We start from the raw sequence: 22,878 nt of genomic DNA on the forward strand, positions 1-22,878 counted from the left end.
CACCGTTGAGAAACCCATGGTGTGCCTAAGGTTCCTTAAATTATCCTTACTGGTGTTATGTCTAGGTGCTGACCCCTCGCTGGCACAGGCATCTGAGACAGCCTGCTTACTGCGCATTACCTATTGGCCTCGATGACCTTGGCGGATGTCCTCTGGCCCAAGAAGCATTTGTTGGCCCTGCCTGGGAGGGAGCGGCTGGCTTCCCCCCAGTCGCTGCAGCCTCATGGGATGCCACAGTTACTGGCAGAGGGGCAGAGGAGCTGCTGCCCTCATCCGAAGCGCCCTGAGAGGAGCCCGTAGAGATGACAGGCAGCTGTTGCACCAACGTGAGATCGCTTTCGGACCTCCCTGCTCATGGTAGTTGGATGGGCACCGGGCTGGGATACTTGGTGCCCAGGCCTTCTCCCAAACTGGCACTGACCAGCTGTGGCCAATGCTGCTGTGAGGTCTTGCAGGTCTGAGAGCAACCCCAGAAGGCCCTGATTGTTCTCCTGGAGGTGCCTCTCCACGAGAGTCGCCACTCTTTCCATGGACGAAGCATGGCGCTCAGCCATGAGGCTCATTGCATCGGTGATGCTCTGCGTGGACTCTTCCAGCACGGGCATCATGTCACGTATAGCCTCATGTATCTCCACCAGATTGCTCCGCATACTCCAGAGGCACATCGTCAACCACCGACCGAGCAAGTACCTGGTCCCCAGCAGTCGTCTGACTGCCAGTGCCCTGGGCACTCTCTGTTTCTGCCTGCACCTCAAGCAAGTGCAAAGTGCCCTCACCACCGTACCCGGGACACTAGCTGAAAATTTAATTCCCATCGAGGTGCTAGTATGTGCGCTGGTGCCTGCCTGGCTCAGGCGGTGTGACGTTGAAGAGTGCATTTGCTCGGGGGCTTCAGGGGTGAGAAGTGGGCCCTCTGTCTCCTCCTTCCAACCCTGCTCCAGTGATGCTGAAAGGAAGAAAAAGGACATATGATTAGTTACAGTGCAGACAATGTCAACTTGCATGCCACTCCCCCAGATCATTATGCACTCGTCCTTCCATAATCAAGAGTAAACCTATGTTGCTAACTTCAATCACGGAGCATTCAGCAGTGCCATGGCTCCTGTGACACATATGGTGACCTGACTGCTCACCAAACACACCTCCCCGTGTCACCCCAGCCTCACTGCCACTGGTGGACCTGGGGGCATGGTGCCTCACAAGGTCTATGGCCTGCTGCTCAAAAGCTGTAAGGATGGCCAACTGGGCCTGCCCTCCGCCAGTGCGCATTCATTCTGATGCACTGTGTGCAGTCATTTCCTGAAAAGGAGGGAGGAGCATTGATTAGTCCAGCCTGCACCTGAATTCCCATCACAGCCAGAGTGGGACATTGCAGGATTCCAGTTCTTTGTCACCCCGCAGAGCCGCACACTCACCCAAACAAGCCTGGGCTGATGCCCCCCTCCCCAAATTGCCCGAATGCTGCCTCCTTCATATGTGGAACCTCAAGGTGCCACATTGCTAACTAAGGAGGCACAAGCACGTGTAGATGGATTAGTGCCCTGTCAACTGGAAGCTGCCCTCCCAGCATGTTAGCATCCTGACTTCAACATACTTCCCAGTTCCAGCACTCTGCCTAGGTGCAGACCCTTGATTTTCAAACCCATCCTATACTCTGTGTGTCAGTGTCACACATGCTGCAGATGCAGAACACATCCTAGCTCAACCCTCTCAGGGTGAACTAGGCATGGGCAATCTCTGCTGTCACACCCAGCGAGGGATCCATGCCGTGAGGGATTCAATGACGTTACTGTACTCAGAATTGGTGGGGTTTGGGGGAAAGGGCGACAACTGCATTAAGTGACCTGAGGCAACATGGTACTCACCCTTCCCGAGCGCAGGAGATCATTGAACCTTTTGCAGCACTGGAGCCATGTGCGCTGCACCACATCATGGGAGCTAACACTCTCGGCCACCTCCTTCCACGCATGTTTGGTCAGGTGGGGGGGCCTCTGCCTCCCGTCCCTTAGAAGAAGAACCTCCCACCGCGCTGCCACCTCCTCCAGGAGGGCAGCTAGGCTCTCGTCAGAGAAACGAGAGGCACACTGCCCCGCAGGCCTACCCTCCAGCCAGGCCTGCCCCACTGGCCTACCCTCCGGACTGAGCTGCCCCACTGGCCTACCCTCCGGACTAAGCTGCCCTGCTGGCCTACCCTCCAGCCAGGCCTGCCCCACTGGCCTACCCTCCGGCCTGAGCTGCCCCTCTGGCCTACCCTCCGGACTTGCGTCACCTCCGTTGCCCCTCTGCAGAGCCCTTCTCCCAGCCATTGTGAGCAGCCTTTCCGAGGCTGCCAGGTCTTCCTTTATCCAGGCCGCTGGGTCGCCCTTGGACCCGGGGCTCTGAGCGCACCCGCTGCCTCCAGCCCTCTCCCGTTATGCACGGGAGCCGTGAAGTACGCTGGGCGGCCCTTAATTGGCCTGTCTGTGTAAAATGGCGGCGCGGACATGATTGCGAGCGGTGATCAGGTCCACGCCTGTTCGGTCCCATTCAGCCTGCCCCACGTGGAGAAAATTCTCCCCATGTCTAAAGTTGCAGAGTGAACGTATAATTGGAAAAGGATTTTGTTTTGGCCTATTCCTACCCCACTGAACTGATTTATTCCCAGCTCTGTCTATTTTTTCTCACCTTGTCCAGTCTCTTCCTCCGAGACCCGTGATCCTTCTGACGTCTTGCATCACTTCAACAGTTTCCAGTTGCTGGAGCCTTACTATCTCCTCCTTGTCATGGGTGTCCAATCTCTCTACACCTTCATCCCCCATCAGGACGGACTGAAAGGATGTCAAGGAAGGACAGGGTTGGCTTTGTTTGTGATGCCCCTTGCAGTCGGACAGCTGGTACTCACTGTTAGGGTTCGAACAATAAGGGTGGCCACTCGGGTGAGGTGCCAGTGAGACTTTCAGTTGCTGCAGGTTTCTCCCACATACCCCTGCTTGTTGGAGGATGGTGGAAGGGGGGGAACATGGTGGGTCAGTACCGGAGTGTTGAGGGTATAGGGGCTACCATTCCTGCTCTCTAATTGGACAATAGGAGAGGCCAAGGCCCAGCCTACCATCAATCCAAAATAACCAATAAAACTTATCCTAGTTGAGACCTGCCTTCAGGTTCAACGGCAGTAACGAAATCTTGCACTTTTATAGCACCTTTAACAAAACATAAACATTCCCAAGACAACATATTGAGATATTAGGACAGGTGACCCAAAGTTTAGTCAAAGAGGTAGGTTTGAAGGAGTGTCTTAAAACAGGAGAGAGAGGTGGAGAGGTTCAGGGAGGGAATTCCAGAGCTCAGGACCCAGGCAGCTGAAGGAATGGCTGCCAATTGTGAAGATTTAAAATCAGGAATGTGCAAGAGGCCAGAGTTGGAGGAGTGCAGATATCTCATTGGGTTGTAGGGCTGGAGGTTAGGGAGAGGTGAGGCCATGGAGGATATGAATCAAGGATATGAATTTTGAAATTGACACGATTCTGGCGATTCCCCTCAACGGGTGCTAAGACTGAAAGAGATTCCTCTACCAAAGTCGAACATGTTGTCCCAAGCCAGCATGAACTTCCTCCAGAATGGCAGCCAGCTCCGTGTCCAACTCGGTAACAGGCCACAGTAGACTAGCATACGGAACATGGTGGTGACAGACTCAATGAATTTCTGCGTTTCTTCTGGAATCTTCTGCTGTAGACAGCCCAGTCGGACCTCGAACAAGATGGCAGCGATTGCTGTACAACAAGAAGGGCATCATCATTAGCTTCATGAATAATGGGCAAATCCCTCACAAAGTGAATGATCAGGTTGACTCACTGCCTGTGCTGAGGAGGGATGAGGGAGAGAGAGGGAACACACTACAGATAATCTACAACACACTGCCCCCCCCACCGTAACTCCCTCCCAAACCTGTTATGACTTATTTTCCTCCTCTGATTTGTTTTTTTTTTAAGATTCTAAAGTGAACATAAAAAATGGTTTTAGGTCATTCAGCCTCTTGCTCAGATCCCAGCATCCCAACTCCATTTCTGCTGGGGGACAGGAGACAGGGAGCAGGAATAAATGGGTCTTTTTCAGAGTGGCAGGCAGTGACTAGTGGGGTACCACAGGGATCAGTGTTTGGGCCCCAGTTATTCACAATATATATCAATGATTTGGATGAGGGAACCAAATGTAATATTTCCAAGCTTGCTGAGACACGAAACATGTTGGGAATTTGATCAGGAGGGTGTTAAGAGGCTTCAAGGTGGTTTAGACAGGTTGAGTGAGTGGGAAAATACATGCCAGATGCAGTATAACATGGGCAAGTGTGAAATTATCCACTCCAGCGGGAAAAACAAGAAGGCAGAGCATTAGTTAAATGGTGATCGATTGGGAAATGTGGATGTACAAAGGGACCTGGGTGTCCTTGTACACCAGTCACTGAAAGCAAGCTTGCAGGTGCAGCAAGCAGCTAAGAAGGTAAATGGTATGTTGGCCTTCATTGTGAGAGGACTTGACTACAGGAGCAGGATATCTTACTGCAGCTGTACAGGGTCTTGGAGAGACCACACCTGGAGTATTGTGTGCAGTTTTGGTCTCCTTACCTAAGAAAGGATATACTTGCCATAGAGGGAGTGCAGTGAAGGTTCACCAGACTGATTCCTGGGATGGCTCGATTGTCATATGAGAAGATATTGGGCTGACTGGGCCTGTATTCACTGGAGTTTAGAGGAATGAGAGGGAATCTCATTGAAACGTATAAAATTCTGACAGGGATGGACAGACTGGATGCAGGGAAGATATTTCCTCTGGATGGAGGGTCTAGAACAAAGGGTCACAGTCTCAAGATACGAGGTAGACAGCTTAGGACTGAGATGAGGAGAAACTTCTTCACTCAGAGGGTGGTGAACCTGTGGAATTCTCGACCACAGAAGGCTCTGGAGGCCAAGTCACTGAATATATTTAAGAAGGAAACATGGATTTCTATACTCTAAAGGTGTCAAGGGGTGTGGGCAGGCAGTGGGAGTACGGTGTTGAGATAGAGGATCAGCCATATTGAATGGCAGAGAAGGCTCGAAGGGCTGAATTACATACTCCTGACTCCCACGTCCCTGTGTGTGAAAAAGTGCATCCTGACATCACCCCTGAATGGCCTGGCTCGAATTTTAAGGTTCTGCCCCCTTGGTTCTGGACTCCCCCTACTAGAGAAAATACTTTCTCTCTATCTATCCTTGCAAATTCTTTAATCATTTTAAACATCTCAGTTAGATCACCTTAATCTACTAATCTCATAGGAATACATGCCTAACCTGTGCAAAATAACCTCTTGATTTAATCCTTTTAGCCCTACTATAATTCTGCTGATTTGGGTCAAAATCCTGGAACTCCCTCCCTAACTGCACTGTGGGTGTACCTACACCATGTGGGCTGCAGCGGTTCAAGAAGGCAGCTCACCCACCACCTTCTCAAGGGGCAATTAGGGATGGGCAATAAATGCTGGGCCCAGCCAGCGACACCCACATCCTGTGAATAAATAAAAAGAAGAATCTACACTGCACCCCCTCCTAGGCCAAGCAGATCCTTCCTGATGTGCGGTTAGTCCAGATGGGGTCTGTCCAGAACTCTATACACCTGTAACCTCACTTCCTTGCCTTTGTATTCCAAATCCAACTGAGATCAGGGCAATATTCCATTAGCTTCCTTCATTACTTTTTGTACCTGACTACTAGTTTTTAATTGGATGAACACGGATCTTGGAGGGTTGTTGTGATGGAGAAGATTACGAAGATAGTGAGGGCTGAGACCTTGAAGGGATTTAATCACAAGGATGAACATTTTAAAATTGAAACATTGTCAGACCTGCAGCCAGTGTAGGGCAGCGAGTTACAGAGTGGATGGGGAATGGGACTTGGTGCAAGTCAGGATTTTGGATGCAGTTTTGGATGAGCTAAGTTTATGGAGGATGGAAGCTGGGAAGTCAGCCAGGGGAACTTTGCAATAGTCAAGTCTAGAGGCCTGGGCGAAGGTTTCAGCAGCTGAACTGAGGTGGGGTGAAGGGAGCTGATTACAGAGGTGGAAGTAACCAGTCTTGGTGATGCAGTGGATATGATGTCACAAGCCAAACTCGGGGTCAAATAGGTTCCCCAAGTTGCAAACAGTCTAGTCCAGCCGTCAGACAATGGCTAGGGCAGGGGATGGAGCGGGAACAGAGTTTGTGCTGAGGGCTAAAGACAATGGCTTTGGTCTTCCCAATGTTTAATTGAAGGAAATTTTTGTTCATCTGGATCTAGAAGTCAGATGTGTGACAAATTGGAGTCAGTGGAGGGGCCAAGAGAGGTTGTGGTGAGGTAGAGCTGGGTGTTATCAGCTTACCTGAGGAATCTCATGCTGTTTTTTTCAGATGATGTCGCTGAGGGACGGCCTGTAGATGAGAAACAGGAGGGGGCCAAGGATAGATCCTTGGGAAACCCACCAGAGGTAATGGTGCGGGAGCAGGAAGAGAAGCCGTTGCAAGTGATTCTCTGGCTATGATTAAAAACATAAGAACGGAAGCAGGTGAGAGCAGCCTCACCCAGCTGGACGACAGTGGAGAGGTGTTGGGAGGAGGATGGTGTGGTCAAACCGTGTCAGAGGCTGTAGACAGGACGAGGAGGGAAAGTTTACCTTTGTCACCGTCAAATAGGATGTCATTTCTAAGAGTGGAACCAGGTGAGGGTAAAATAGCACTCCCCTACACTAAAAATAGTTCAAATAGTCCCTCCCCCAGGAAACTAGCCCCACCCCTATGTCCCCCTCACCCCCTCCGCCCCACCCCCCAATCAATGCTGTGGTTCGGTAACTTTGAATCGCCCTCACTTTCGAAGGTGTACTTCTGCAGTTCTGTGGTGATGTCGTGCACCATGATCCCAGATCCACTCGCTGAGCGGAGGCACCGGATTCGGTCTATGAGATCTGAGGCCACCTGGTTGATGACACCCTGGTACAGTGCAGCATCTTGCGGCTTCAGCATTCTTTTGTTTAACAAGGTTCGCAGTCTGTACCATTCGTCTCCCTCCCTGAGTGAAGGAAACACCATGGGTGGTTACGGAGAGGGTTGGTTGGTTCGAGGCTCTATCTTAACATGTACAGTTCAACATGCGTCTAGATATAACATTACTCTGTGCAGACTCTTTAAGGGTACAGCCACGAATGAACCAGACAGGAAGGGTATTTGATGAGTAGATCTCTCTTGACACTACCAGCTCTGGAAGAAAGTTGATGAGAGTGAAGAGTGTCATGAACGATGAGAATCACACCCCCCCCCCCCCCCCCCCCCGTCTCAATATTACTCTTCGTTAATTTCAGGGAAAAGTCTACAATCCCTCAGATTCAGGGCCAATCGGTTCCTGAACTCATTTGTGTCCTTTTCTGTGTCATGAATCGATTAATGTATATAATATTACAGGAAAATATTTTTCTTTTGAAATAGAGGTTTAGTCTGTGGGTGTGTCTTAATTGGATTAAAGCCAGCTAGTCTGGCTGCTTTGATGTGTACCAGTTTTGAGATGTAGGAGAGGTAGAGTGCATTTACATATTTTGAATAGAACATTCCAGAAGGCGAGTGAAATCTCACGCCAAACTAGCAGAGACCAAGCAATATGTTTATATTACTAATAAAATTGGTACTATAAAGGGATTTTATTGTTAGAAAAGGCTGGTGCTGGAGCAAAGATGATCTGGGCTACAGATTCACAAACTGCTAAAAGTAGCGACAGAGGCTAATAAAAAATAGGCAAACCAAGGACTGGGGTTCATTTCTAGAGCAATAGAACTGAACAGCAGGGAAGTTGTGTTAAATTTGTATAGAATTTTGGTTAGATCACACTCGGAGTTGCTCTGCACAGTTCCAGTCTTCATATTTTTTTTTTAAAATGATTACAGAGACCGGAGAAGGTACAATGAAGAAGAATTGAGAGGTGGGAACTATCAGGAAATATTGAAGAGGATGGATCGCTCTTCTCCAGGGAAAGAGAAGATTGAGGGTAACCTGATAGAGGTCATTAACAATCTGAGGGAGTTCGATTGGGTAAAGGGAGAGAGGGTGTTTCCACTTGTGGGGGAACCATGAAACAGGAGCCATCAATATCAGATCATCACTGATAAACACAGGGGGGAATTCAGGAGAAACGGACTTACCCAGAGTGTGATGAGAACGTGGAACTCACTACCACAGGGAAGCTAGGTCCAAGTAAAGTACTCTTCCAGGCACCCATTTTAAAGTAAGTCTTTCTATATAAATATTGCACATTGGCAGCTAAAAATTGAAACCTTGGCGAGTCAATTCGTCTACAGAGAAACCAGATTTTTAATGAGGAAAAGAGCAAAGTTAAACACAACAGTGCCTATTGGAAGAATTAAATTTATATTGAGTAACATAGGGTCCATAGCACAGAAAAGGCCATTCAGACTAGCTGGCCTGTGCTGATGGTATCCAAGAAAACAATGACTAAATGTAGAGAATTTTTGAAAATTAGGACTAAATCACCTACAGTTTCTTCAGCTATTTTAGCATTCTGGGATGGAAGTTAACTGGTCCTGGAGGTTTGTCTATCTTAGGTCTCATTATTTTCTAGAATCATAGAATGGTTACAGCACAGAAGGAGGCCATTTGGCCCATCAAGCCTATACCGTCTCTCTGCAAGAACAACTCAGCTTGTCCTGCTCTCCCGCCTTTTTCTCCTAAACTTGGATATTTTCCATTTAAGATGTCTTTCCAATTCTCTTTTGAAAGTCATGATTGATCCTGCTTCCACTGCCCTTTCAGGCTGTGCATTCCAGATCCTAACTATTTGCTCAGTAAGAAACTTTTATCTAATGTCACCTTTGGTTCTTCTGCTAATCACCTAAGATCAAAGTCGTCTGGCTCTTGATCCTTCTGCCAATGGGAGCAGTTTCTTAGCTGCACTCTTTATGTGATGGGAGGTTTATTAGACCTGGATGTGCAGAATTAATTCAGTCCCAACCTTAATGTCCTATTTTTGTTTCCATTATAAATTCCTACGCCCAGGATTATACACCCAGTTTTACACACAAACCAAACTGGCAAAGCGCCCTGGGTGTAACAATATAAATTCTGTAGGCAAGCCCACCTTCTCAGCTGTGCCCAACTGGCTCCTGCTGATAGCCAATACTGTGAGATTGAGGGTTGACTTACGCAGTAATGAGTCCGTTTGCCAGTCCGCGTATTATGCGATGTTCTTTCCAAATGCTCTCAGCTGCCCTCATCGGATACTTTCCTTCCTGGCGTAAAACCTGTTCTATTAAGTTGCTGTCTGCCACATTCACCATCAGTCCCGTTCTCCACAATGGCCCAAATTTATCATGTTCCATTATCTAACAAAACAAATATTGATGGTTAACTTCTCAAGGAGAAACTTGGCCCTTCACAATTTTTCTACGTCATGTTACATTCTTAAGTTACAAAGGTAAACTTGAGTACCCAATATCCTTACGTTGAACCCCCGATCCCCCTCACCTGCCCGAGGTGAGCCCCTGATCCCTTCACCTGCCCCAGGTGTGTTCCTGATCCCTCCCACCTGCCCCAGGTGTGTTCCTGATCCCTTCACCTGCCCCAGGTGTGTTCCTGATCCCTCCCACCTGCCCCAGGTGTGTTCCTGACCCCTTCACCTGCCCCAGGTGTGTTCCTGATCCCTCCCACCTGCCCCAGGTGTGTTCCTGACCCCTTCATCTGCCCCAGGTGTGTTCCTGATCCCTTCACCTGCCCCAGGTGTGTTCCTGATCCCTCCCACCTGCCCCAGGTGTGTTCCTGATCCCTCCCACCAGCCCCAGTTCAGTTCCCGATACCTCTTTACCTGCCCCAGGTGAGTCCCTGATCCCTTCATTCGCACCAGGTGAGCCTCCAATTTCCCCCTTAGTCTGCCCCAGGTGGATATTCCTTTCCCGTTTACCTGGAACAGATGAATTCTGTGGAAATATCCCTTTATGAAGAGCCAGTAGATTGTGTTCCAAGCACTGCGCCCTGGCATTGCCTGTAAAGCTTTGTATGTGACAGCTGAATTGTCTGCAGGTGCAGGTATGTTTGAACAGTATCTGCTGTCGGAGCGACGAAAGATTGCAGAATGACACAGCGTTCCACCTGCATAATGCTTCTTCATAGGGAACCCCCTCATAACCAGAGACCTCATCATGGAAAACATTTTTCAGCTCCGAGGAAAAGTAATAAAATGCTGAACTGCTTTCACGTGGCACAGATATAAACTGATCGACACCCAGTGTCTGCCCCAGGATCCTAGAGACCAAAGTTTAGTACAATTATTTAGGATAAGGTGGTTAAAGATTAGTAACCCTACACTGATCTTTTTTATATGAGCTCCCTCCCTCCCCTAACCACCCACCTGATTATTGTCCTCTCTTTCTTCAGTGCGTCAGCTGTAGCTCACTATGTCGCTCTCTCAACCCCTGAATGAGAAGATTGTGGGTTCAAGCGCAACTGTAGTGGTTGAGCCCATTGTCCAGGTTGATACTTTACTGAAGGAGCACTGCACTGAGAGAGTGCTGCGCTGAGGGAGTGCTGCACTGTCAGAGGGTCAGTACTGAGAGAGTGCTGCACTGTCAGTGGGTGCGCACTGAGGGAGTACTACACTGTCATAGGGTCAATACTGAGGGAGTGCTTCACTGTTGGAGGGTCAGTACTGAGGGAGTGTTGCACTGTCAGAGGGTCAGTACTGAGGGAGTGTTGCACTGCCAGAGGGTCAGTACTGAGGGAATGCTGCACTGTCAGAGGGTCAGTACTGAGGGAAAGCTGCACTGTCAGAGGGTCAGTACTGAGGGAGTGTTGCACTGTCAGAGGGTCTGCACTGAGGGAGTGTTGCACTGTTGGAGGGTCAGTACTGAGGGAGTGCAGCATTGTCAGAGGGTCAATACTGAGGGAGTGCTGCACAGTCGGAGGGTCAGTACTGAGGGAGTGCTGCACTGTCAGAGGGTCAGTACTGAGGGAGTGCTGCACTGTCGGAGGGTCAGTACTGAGGGTGTGCTGCAGTGTCAGAGGGTCAGTACTGAGGGAGTGTTGCACTGTCAGAGGGTCAGTACTGAGGGAGTGCTGCACTGTCAGAGGGTCAGTACTGAGGGAAAACTGCACTGTCAGAAGGTCAGTACTGAGGGAGCGCTTCACTGTCAGAGGGTCTGTACTTGAGGGAGTGCTGCACTGTTGGAGGGTCTGTACTGAGGGAGTGTTGCACTGTCAAAGGTCAGTACTGTGGGAGTGCTGCACTGTCAGAGGGTCTGCACTGAGGGAGTGTTGCACTGTCGGAGGGTCAGTACTGAGGGAGTGCTGCACTGTTGGAGGGTCTGTACTGAGGGAGGGTTGCACTGTCAGAGGGTCAGTACTGTGGGAGTGCTGCACTGTCAGAGGGTCTGCACTGAGGGAGTGTTGCACTGTCGGAGGGTCTGTACTGAGGGAGTGTTGCACTGTCAGAGGGACAGTACTGAGGGAGCGCTGCACTGTCAGAGCGTCTGTACTGAGCGTCAGTGTTTGCACTGTCAGAGGGTCAGTACTAAGGGAAAGCTGCACTGTCAGAGGGTCAGTACTGAGGGAGTGCTGCACTGTCAGAGGTCAGTACTGAGGGAGTGCTGCACTGTCAGAGGGTCTGCACTGAGGAAGTGCTGCACTGTCAGAGGGTCTGCACTGAGGGAGTGTTGTACTGTCGGAGGGTCAGTACTGAGGGAGTGCTGCACTGTTGGAGGGTCTGTACTGAGGGAGTGTTGCACTGTCAGAGGGTCAGTACTGTGGGAGTGCTGCACTGTCAGAGGGTGTGCACTGAGGGAGTGTTGCACTGTCAGAGGGTCTGTACTGAGGGAGTGTTGCACTGTCAGAGGGACAGTACTGAGGGAGTGCTGCACTGTCAGAGGGTCAGTACTGAGGGAGTGTTGCACTGTCAGAGGGTCAGTACTAAGGGAAAGCTGCACTGTCAGAGGGTCAGTACTGAGGGAGTGCTGCACTGTCAGAGGGTCAGTACTGAGGGAGTGCTGCACTGTCAGAGGGTCTGCACTGAGGAAGTGCTGCACTGTCAGAGGGTCTGCACTGAGGGAGTGTTGTACTGTCGGAGGGTCAGTACTGAGGGAGTGCTGCACTGTTGGAGGGTCTGTACTGAGGGAGTGTTGCACTGTCAGAGGGTCAGTACTGTGGGAGTGCTGCACTGTCAGAGGGTGTGCACTGAGGGAGTGTTGCACTGTCAGAGGGTCTGTACTGAGGGAGTGTTGCACTGTCAGAGGGACAGTACTGAGGGAGTGCTGCACTGTCAGAGGATCAGTACTGAGGGAGTGCTGCACTGTCAGAGGGTCAGTACTGAGGGAGTGCTGCACTGTCAGAGGGTCAGTACTGAGGGAAAGCTGCATTGTCATGGTCAATACTGAGTGAGTGCTGCACTGTCAGAGGGTCAGTACTGAGGGAGTGCTGCACTGTCAGAGGGTCAGTACTGAGGGAAAACTGCACTGTCAGAAGGTCAGTACTGAGGGAGCGCTTCACTGTCAGAGGGTCTGTACTTGAGGGAGTGCTGCACTGTTGGAGGGTCTGTACTGAGGGAGTGTTGCACTGTCAGAGGGTCAGTACTGTGGGAGTGCTGCACTGTCAGAGGGTCTGCACTGAGGGAGTGTTGCACTGTCGGAGGGTCAGTACTGAGGGAGTGCTGCACTGTTGGAGGGTCTGTACTGAGGGAGGGTTGCACTGTCAGAGGGTCAGTACTGTGGGAGTGCTGCACTGTCAGAGGGTCTGCACTGAGGGAGTGTTGCACTGTCGGAGGGTCTGTACTGAGGGAGTGTTGCACTGTCAGAGGGACAGTACTGAGGGAGCGCTGCACTGTCAGAGCGTCTGTACTGAGGGAGTGCTGCACTGTCAGAGGGTCAGTACTGAGGGAGTGTTGCACTGTCAGAGGGTCAGTACTGAGGGAAAGCTGCACTGTCAGAGGGTCAGTACTGAGGGAGTGCTGCACTGTCAGAGGGTCAGTACTGAGGGAGTGCTGCACTGTCAGAGGGTCTGCACTGAGGAAGTGCTGCACTGTCAGAGGGTCTGCACTGAGGGAGTGTTGTACTGTCGGAGGGTCAGTACTGAGGGAGTGCTGCACTGTTGGAGGGTCTGTACTGAGGGAGTGTTGCACTGTCAGAGGGTCAGTACTGTGGGAGTGCTGCACTGTCAGAGGGTCTGCACTGAGGGAGTGTTGCACTGTCAGAGGGACAGTACTGAGGGAGTGCTGCACTGTCAGAGGATCAGTACTGAGGGAGTGCTGCACTGTCAGAGGGTCAGTACTGAGGGAGTGTTGCACTGTCAGAGGGTCAGTACTGAGGGAAAGCTGCACTGTCAGAGGGTCAGTACTGAGGGAAAGCTGCACTGTCAGAGGGTCAGTACTGAGGGAGTGCTGCACTGTCAGAGGGTCTGCACTGAGGGAGTGTTGTACTGTCGGAGGGTCAGTACTGAGGGAGTGCTGCACTGTTGGAGGGTCTGTACTGAGGGAGTGTTGCACTGTCAGAGGGTCAGTACTGTGGGAGTGCTGCACTGTCAGAGGGTCTGCACTGAGGGAGTGTTGCACTGTCGGAGGGTCTGTACTGAGGGAGTGTTGCACTGTCAGAGGGACAGTACTGAGGGAGTGCTGCACTGTCAGAGGATCAGTACTGAGGGAGTGCTGCACTGTCAGAGGGTCAGTACTGAGGGAGTGTTGCACTGTCAGAGGGTCAGTACTGAGGGAAAGCTGCACTGTCAGAGGGTCAGTACTGAGGGAGTGCTGCACTGTCAGAGGGTCTGCACTGAGGGAGTGCTGCACTGTCAGAGGGTCTGCACTGAGGGAGTGTTGCACTGTCGGAGGGTCTGTACTGAGGGAGTGTTGCACTGTCAGAGGGACAGTACTGAGGGAGTGCTGCACTGTCAGAGCGTCTGTACTGAGGGAAAACTGCACTGTCAGAGGGTCAGTACTGAGGGATTGCTGCACTGTCAGAGGGTCAGTACTGAGGGAATGCTGCAGTGTCAGAGGGTCAGTACTGAGGGAAAGCTGCACTGTCAGAGGGTCGGTACTGAGGGAGTGCTGCACTGTCAGAGGGTCAGTACTGAGGGAAAGCTGCATTGTCATGGTCAATACTGAGTGAGTGCTGCACTGTCAGAGGGTCAGTACTGAGGGAGTGCTGCACTGTCAGAGGGTCAGTACTGAGTGAGTGCTGCACCATCAAAGGGTCAGTACTGAGGGAGTGCTGCACTGTCAGAGGTTTAGTACTGATGGAGTGCTGCACTGTCAGAGAGTCAGTACTGAGGGAGTGCTGCACTGTCAGAGGGTCAGTACTGAGGGAGTGTTGCACTGTCAGAGGGTCTGCACTGAGGGAGTGTTGCACTGTCGGAGGATCTGTACTGAGGCAATGCTGCACTGTCAGAGGGTCAGTACTGTGGGAGTGCTGCACTGTCAGAGGGTCAGTACTGAGGGAGTGCTGCACTGTCAGAGGGTCTGCACTGAAGGAGTGTTGCGCTGTCAGAGGGTCTGTACTGAGGGAGTGTTGCACTGTCAGAGGGTCAATAGTGAGGGAGTGCTGCACTATCAGAGGGTCTATAGTGAGGGAGCGCTGCACTGTCAGAGGGTCAGCACTGAAGGAGTGCTGCACTGTTGGAGGCTGTTACTGAGAGTGCTGCACTGTCAGAGGGTCAGTAGTGAGGGAGTGCTGCACTGTTGGAGGGAATGCTGCCACTGTGGTGGAGGGGATGAATGTTTAAGTTTGCTGCATTTCCTACATTACAGCAGTGATTACACTTCAAAAACTATTTGATTATCTGCAAACTACTTTAGATCATCCTGAGTTTGTGAAAAGTGCTCTACAGCTACAAGGCAGATTGTCTCTGTGTTACAGTTTCATGGGTACCACCACCCACTTCCTGTGTGGGTGAGACAGTGAATGCTGGCACAATATTTGACTGATCAATCCCAATCTTGTTACATACCCACATATAGCAATCAGAAGCAAGGATCCTGACTGATAGTGTTCACTCCGTAAGTCCAGGGGTATTGATCTGGCTGAAAACGAACAGCTCAACTCAGCACAGTTCAGGAGGATAGAATCTGAGACTGTTTGGTTTATGTAGCAGTTAAAAAAGGTGTCCATTGACTCCACTGTGCCAGCCAATAACTTGGAGAAGGGCTGGGACTTACAGCATGGCCAACATCATACAATTATATAACAGCAAATTGAGACTCTTTCAATAGTTCACTACAGCAAACAATCTACAGTGTCTACTTAAAAAGCATCTCTATGAACAGAAAACAGAACTCATGAACAAAACACAGCAAAATCTCCCTCAAGAGCAGGATAATTTCACCAGCATTATGCAGCGAGTGGAGGATAGTTACAGAGCACACATAATGTGCTGAAAATCAATGCCCGTTCGCTTACTGAAGTGAAATCTCCAAACACAATTAACGGAGAAATTATCCAATTGCCTCCACTCTGTTTAGGAACAGTTGTGTGACACTGGAAGCAGCCTATAAAGATTTGCACCTCTCTTAGCTGGGTTTAGGGGTGTAAATCGCTCCCATAAGTACAATAACTCATACAATCCATCATCTGCTTAGGCACAAGCGTAACCTTGGATTTTAACCAATGAATGCATTCAAGACGTTATGTGGACATTGTATTTTTAGAAAACCACATACGTCTCTCCAATGTCTATGAGGTTAAGCTGAAATATGATTTGTTGAGACAGTCCTAGATGATTTGATAGGGTGCATTATTTCTCAACAAGTGGAACTATTATGGACCAAATAATTCAACTGCATATAAAACAAAGAACTTGCTATACTGCCCCACATCAGTAGGCCATTTTACACAGGAACAGGAGGGAGCCATTCAACCCTGAGCTTGTTACTTAGGAACATTCAGCCATTCAGCCCCTCGGGCCATTCCACAAGATCTTGGCTGATCTGTTTCCCAACTTTATTTGGCCCCTAGAATCCAGTGTGTGTTAGAGGAGAAGTATTAGACAAATAGAATTCTAGGCCTTGTATAATTTAGATAATTGTGTCATGTCCATGCAGTTGCACCCGCAGATGAATGAAAATTGAACACATTTCTTTTAAAAAAAACAACATGGAGAGTGGACAATCTGCATTGTAACAAGATGGAGTCAAGGGCTCAGGTGACCTCCCTCCTTGTCAGCTAATATACAGGAAACTGCCCAAAGCTCAAAGTTCACTTGCTTGCCGGGTCAGGTCATTAAAAGTGTAAGTGGCTTTTTGGGACATCCCATTGAGAAGATATTAAAATGCAACAGATCGTTCTTGTGGAGGTAACAGATGCTTATATCCAAATACCCACAGAAACTAGTGCACAATAACCCCAAGGGTTTAATGGCTACAAAATGGAATGCCACACAACCCTATCACAAAGAAATGCAAATGGCCAAAACTCAAATCCTATTATGTGTCAATAGGGACCATTTGTGTAGACATTGGGAAAGCAGACACTATGGTCACCCAACAGGAACTGGCTTGTGATTAGAAACATCATGAGAAACCTCATTGTCAGTCAATCTGGGAAACAAAGACACTAAGAGAGAAAAGATCCTACCCAGCAAAGAAAGGGCCCAGCCTAGAATCCACTAAGAGGCAGAGAAGTAGGGCTAGCCTTCAATCCACTGATTTGTAGAACCAAGCCAGAGCTTTGCTACTGGGGCTTGACTACAACTGCAACTGGAGCAAAGCCTAAAACCCACTGCTGCAAGGAGTAAACCACTGTGAGCTCATCACCACCCTCTAACCTCCATTTTCTTCAGTGAACCAATCAGACCTGCCATGTTTCAAGTTTCCATCTTGAAAGACTCAAGTGTAACCATGAAGTTTTGGACTTTTATTAAAATCTAAGTGCATGCTACTTCTCTTATGCGTATGGCTGCTGTTGTGAATACATTCGGATGTTGAGACATAAATATTTATTTTTCCTTTTTTTAACCTTGCATGGAAACTTGTCTTTTTGCCCTGTTGTTAAGAGCCACAGCACTCAGGGGGTTAAGAATCTCTTTCCTTTATAAAAAAAACAAACACATCTAGTTGCAGTCAGTTGAGAGGCGGAAAAGGGGCGAACCATCCTATCTTCCCTCCCATGTCTGCAACAATTGTTTTAAGTGTCAGCTGTGACTCAGTGGGTAGCACTCTTGTCTCCAACTCCAGAAATCTGAGCCCAAAACCCAGTAGTGTGGGAGTGCTGCACTGTTGTAGCGACGGTCGTTAGGGTGGAACGTTTAAACAAGTCTGCCCTCTCAGGCGGATGTAAAAGATTTCATGGCCACTATTCCAAAGAAGATCAGGGGAGTTCCACCTCGTGTCCTGGTCAATATTTATCACTGATAACAAATTATCTTGTCATTGTCGCGTTGCTTTTTCGTGGGATCTTGCTGTGCACCAGTTAACGACTGTATTTCCTACGTTACAACAGTGACTACATTTGAAAAGTACTTCATTGGTTTGTGATCTCCTGAGATTGTTCTTTGAGAGCCTATAATTAAATCGCGTCACCATGGTGAGATGGCCTTGGGCCTGAGCAATGGAATGAGATTTTTGGTAGACTTATACCAACAAATTGTGGTTTCACCTGTTCAGCTTGTTTGCTGTCCTTGTTTACTTCAGAATTACCGGCACTTAAACTAGCCTGAAAGATCTGTCTAGCTTCAGAAGCGAGCGGTACCCACCGTTTTCCCGCTATTTTTAATCAGACCACTTTTTCCCTGTCACTGTCCCAACAATGATGGCCAACCAGCAGCACTGACCACCAGAGTCTTGGCTAACGGGTAGCTGACCCTTCTGAGTCGGAAGGTCATGGACTTAAACCCCATTCCAGAGACTCGAGCGCAAAATCCAGGATGGCGCTCCGAGTGCAGTGGAGGGATTGCTGCACTGCTGGAGGTGCCATCTTTCAGGTGAGAGATGCCGGATTGGGAAGCTGTCTGCCCTCTGAAGTGGATGTAAAAGATCCCACACCATTTCAAAGGAAAGAAGGGGAGTTTTGCCAATGTTTATCTCTCAGCCTGTTTTTATAATACAACAAAGACTCCGCTTCGAAGGAACTATTTTTATTGCTTCACAGGATGTGGGTGTCACTAACCAGGTCAGCATTTGTTGCCCATAATTGGTCTTGAGGAGCTGCTGGTAAGTCATCCTCCTGAACTGTTGAAGTCACTTTTTGGGAGTGGTTCGATACACTTGGGAGGCGATGGCGTAGTGATATTGTCACTGGGCTAGTAATCCAGAGACCCAGTGAAATGCTCTGGGGACCTGGGTTCGAATTCCCACGAAATTTGAATTCAATAAAAATCTGGAATTAAAAGTCTAATGATAACCAACCATTGTCGATTGTTGTTAAAAACCCACCTGGTTCACTAATGTCCTGCAGGAAAGGAAATCTGCGGTTCTGGCCTGGCCTAATGTGACTCCAGACCCACAGCAATGTGGTTGACACCTCAATGGCCTGGCAAGCCACTCAGTTCTATCAAACCGCTGCAAAGTCCCAAAAAAAGAATCACAGGGCAGAAAAGGCCCTTTGGCCCATCGACACGTGAGAAACACCTGACCTACCTAGCTAATCCCATTTACCAGCACTTGGCCCATAGCCTTGAATGTTCTGATGTGCCAAGTGCTCATCCAGGTACTTTTTAAAGGATGTGAGGCAACCCACCTCCACCACCCTCCCAGGCAGCGCATTCCAGACCGTCACCACCCTCTGGGTAAAAAAGTTTTTCCTCACATCCCCCCCTAAACCTCCTACCCCTCAACTTGAACTTATGCCCCCTGACCCTTCAACTAAGGGGAACAGCTGCTCCCTATCCACCCTGTCCATGCCCCTCATAATCTTGTACACCTCGATCAGGTCGCCCCTCAGTCTTCTCTGCTCCAACGAAAACAACCCAAGTCTATCCAACCTTTCTTCATAACTTAAATGTTTCATCCCAGGCAACATCCTGGTGAATCTCCTCTGCACCCCCTCCAGTGCAATCACATCCTTCCTATAATGTGGCGACCAGAACTATACACAATACTCCAGCTGTGGCCTCACCAAGGTTCTATACATCTCCAACATGACCTCCCTACTTTTGTAATCTATGCCTCAATTCATAAAGGCAAGTGTCCCATATGCCTTTTTCACCACCCCACAGACATGCCCCTCTGCCTTCAGAGATCTATGGACACACACACCAAGGTCCCTTTGTTCCTCAGAACTTCCTAGTGTCATGTTGTTCATTGAATACTTCCTTGTCAAATTACTCCTTCCAAAGTGTATCACCTCACACTTTTCAGGGTTAAGTTCCATCAGCCACGTATCTGCCCATTTGACCATCCCGTCTATATCTTCCTGTAGCCCAAGACACTCAACCTCACTGTTAACCACTCGGCCAAACTTTGTGTCATCCGCAAAATTACTAATCCTACCCCTCACATAGTCATCTATGTCGTTTATATAAATGACAAATAATAGGGGACCCAGCACAGATCCCTGTGGTATGCCACTGGACACTGGCTTCCAGTCACTAAAGCATCCTTCTGTCATCACCCTCTGTCTCCCACAACTAAGCCAATTTTGAATCCACCTTATCAAATTGCCCTGTATCCCATGTGCATTTGCCTTCTTTATAAGTCTCCCATGTGGGACCTTGACAAAGGCTTTGCTGAAATCTATATAAACTACATCAACTACACTAACCTCATCTACACACCTGGTCATCTCCTGAAAAAATTCAATCAAATTTGTTAGGCATGACCTCCCTCTGACAAAGTCATGCTGACTATCCCTGATCAAACCTTGCCTCTCCAAGTGGAGATAGATTCTCTCCTTCAGAATTTTCTCCAATAGTTTCCCTACCACTGACGTGAGACTCACTGGCCTGTAGTTCCCTGGCTTATCTCTACAATCTTTCTTCAATAGCGGAACCACATTAGCTGTTCTCCAGTCCTCTGGTACCTTCCCTGTGGCTAGAGAGGAATTAAAAATTTGGGTCAGAGCCCCTGTGATCTCCTCCCTTGCCTCCCTCAGCAGTCTGGGACACAAATCATCCAGACCTGGAGCTTTGTCCACTTTTAAACCTGCCACCATCTCCAATACCTTGTCACTCCCTATATCAATTTGCTTAAGAACCTCGTAGTCTCTCTCCCCGAGTTCCATACCTTCATCCTCATTCTCTTGGGTGAAGACGGATGTGAAGTATTCATTCAACACTCTAGCGATGTCCTCTGGCTCCACCCATAGATTGCCCCCTTGGTCCCTTGTGGGCCCTACTCTTTCCCTGGTTACCCTCTTCCCATTGATATACTTATAGAATATCTTGGGATTTTCCCTACTTTTACCAGTCAGAACTTTCTCATATCCCCTCTTTGCTCTCCTAATTGCTTTCTTAAGCTCCGCCCTGCACTGTCTGTACTCCACTAATGCCTCTGCTGATTTGCTTCCCTTGAACCTGCTAAAAGCCTCTCTTTTCCTTCTCATCATAACCTGAATATCTCTGGTCATCCATGGTTCTCTGGGCTTGTTACTCCTTCCTATCACCCTAGAGGGAACATATTGACCCTGTACCCTCCTCATTTCCTTTTTGAACACCCCCCAACTGTTCCTCTGTAGATTTCCCCACAAGTAGCTGTTCCCAGTCTACCTTGGCCAGATCCTGCCTTATTTTACTAAAATCCACTCTCCCCCAATCCAAAACAGTTTTTTGCAACTTGTCGATTTCTTTGTCCATAACAAACTTAAACTGTATCATGTTGTGGTCACTATCACTAAAATGCTCCCCCACCACCACCTCAGCCACCTGTCCAGCTTCATTCCCCAGAATTAGGTCCAGCACTGCACTGGCCCTTGTCGGACCCTCTAAATATTGACCCAAAAAGTTCTCCTGAACACATTTCAAGAAATCCATTCCATCCAAGCCCTTAACACTATGTCTATCCCAATCAATGTTGGGAAAGTTGAAATCACCTAATATAATTACCCCATTGTGCACATATTTGCTCCTCAATTTCCCGCTGACTATCTGGGGGTCTATAATAAACACCTAACAATGTGGCTGCCCCTTTTTTATTCCTAAGCTCTACCCACAAAGCTTCATTCGATGCCCCCTCCAAGATATCATCTCTCCTTACTGCAGTAACTGACTCCTTAACTAATAATGCAACGGCTCCTCCTCTTTTACCCCCTCCCCTGTCTTGCCTGAAGCTTCTATATCCCGGAATGTTGAGCTGCCAATCCTGCCCCTCCCTCAACCACATCTCAGTGATGGCTACTATCCACATGTCAATCCTCACCCTTAACTCATCCGTTTTACCTGTAATACTCCTGGGATTAAAGTAGAGGCCATCCAGCCTTGCCTTACTCCCTTGAACCTTAATGCATCTGTACTCCCTCTGACTTGATTGTTTTACTGTATTATGATGTGTCCTTATTCTGCTAACATTCTGTGTCCCCTCCCCCTGCCGAATTAGTTTAAACTCCTCCCAACAGCACTAGCAAACCCACCTGCAAGGATGTTAGTCCCGCTCAGGTTCAGATGTAGACTGTTCTGCTTGTATAGGTCCCACCTTCCCCAGAAATGGTCCCAGTGATCCAGGAATCTAAAACCCTCCCTCCCACACCAACTCTTAAGCCACGTATTCACCTGCACTATTCTCCTATTCCTGAGCTCGCTAGCATGTGGCCCTGGGAGTAATCCAGAGATTAAAAAACACGAGAGGCCTTGCTTTTTAGTCGACTGCCTAACTCCCTGAATTCTTGATGCAAGACCTCATCCCTCTTTCTACCTATGTGATTGGTACCAACATGTATCATGATCTCTGCCTTATCACCCTCCCCCTTCAGGATGCCCTGCAGCCGTTCAGTGACATCCCAGACCCTGGCACCAGGGAGGCAACACACCATCCTGGAGTCACGTTGATGGCCACAGTAGCACCTATCTGTTCCCCTGACTATAGAATCCCCTATTACTATTGCTCTTCCTCCCTTCCTCCCCTCCTGTACAGACAGGTTGCTTGTGGTGCCAGAAGCTTCGCTCTGTCCGCACTCCCTGGAGGAACCAGCGCCCTCATCAGCCTCCGAAACAGAATACCGATTTGCGAGTGGAACCCCAGGGAACTCCTGAACTACCTGCCTGTTTCTCTTGGACTGCCTGGTGGTCACCCATTCCCTTCCTTCCTCAAATCCCTTCAGCTGCGGTGTGACCACCTGTCTAAACGTGCTATCCATGATGCTCTCAGACTCACAGATGCTCCACAGTGTCCCCAGCTGGCGTTCCAGCTCTGAAACCCGAGCTTCCAGGAGCTGCAGCTGGATACACTTCCTGCACACATGCTGGTCCCGGGCACTGGAAATGTCCCTGGCTTCCCACATGGAGCACGAGGAGCACACCATGGCTTTGAGCTCTCCTGCCATGACTTATCCCTTTAAATTAAACCTTTTAAATCAATTCCTCTTGGGCCCTTCTTTCCTGATCTTCATTACTACAGAGTAAACAAACTATAAACCACAAAAAGACCTTAAACTATAAGCGATTAAAGTAGTAAATACCTTACCCACTACTTAGCAGTGATTCCTTTCCCTTGTAGCCTCTCCTGCTGCAGCACGCTCTGAAGGTTTACGAAGTTGTATAACAAGGAAAAAATGCAAAGAGCACCTCATCCCCTATGCACCGAATTCCCGCTTTGCACCCAATTCTGAATACCAACTCTGGCCGTGCCCCACTCAGGATGTGCTCGCTCTCCTGTCTCCTCCACAAGCACACGGAATGAAACCAGACGGACTACCCGGCATCGACCCCGGCACTGGAAATGATAACAGCAGCCTCAGCCCTGTCGAGCCTAACATCTGGGGGCTAGTGCCAAAATTGGG

General features: G+C 49.1%; 1 protein-coding gene across 1 annotated transcript in view; it reads right to left on the reverse strand.

The window, feature by feature from the left end:
* LOC121285067 (sterol 26-hydroxylase, mitochondrial-like) overlaps positions 1–22,878 on the reverse strand; it is a 44,264-nt gene that overhangs the window by 16,307 nt on the left and 5,079 nt on the right. Inside the window, exons 3-6 of the mRNA XM_041201192.1 lie at positions 9,841–10,285; positions 9,191–9,369; positions 6,853–7,052; positions 3,552–3,749 (exon numbers count right to left, since the gene is read on the reverse strand). Coding sequence (XP_041057126.1) covers positions 3,552–3,749; positions 6,853–7,052; positions 9,191–9,369; positions 9,841–10,285 — 1,022 coding nt within the window. The remainder of the gene's footprint in view (positions 1–3,551; positions 3,750–6,852; positions 7,053–9,190; positions 9,370–9,840; positions 10,286–22,878) is intronic.

Source organism: Carcharodon carcharias, chromosome 12, assembly GCF_017639515.1.
Source record: "Carcharodon carcharias isolate sCarCar2 chromosome 12, sCarCar2.pri, whole genome shotgun sequence".
NCBI lineage: Eukaryota > Metazoa > Chordata > Chondrichthyes > Lamniformes > Lamnidae > Carcharodon > Carcharodon carcharias.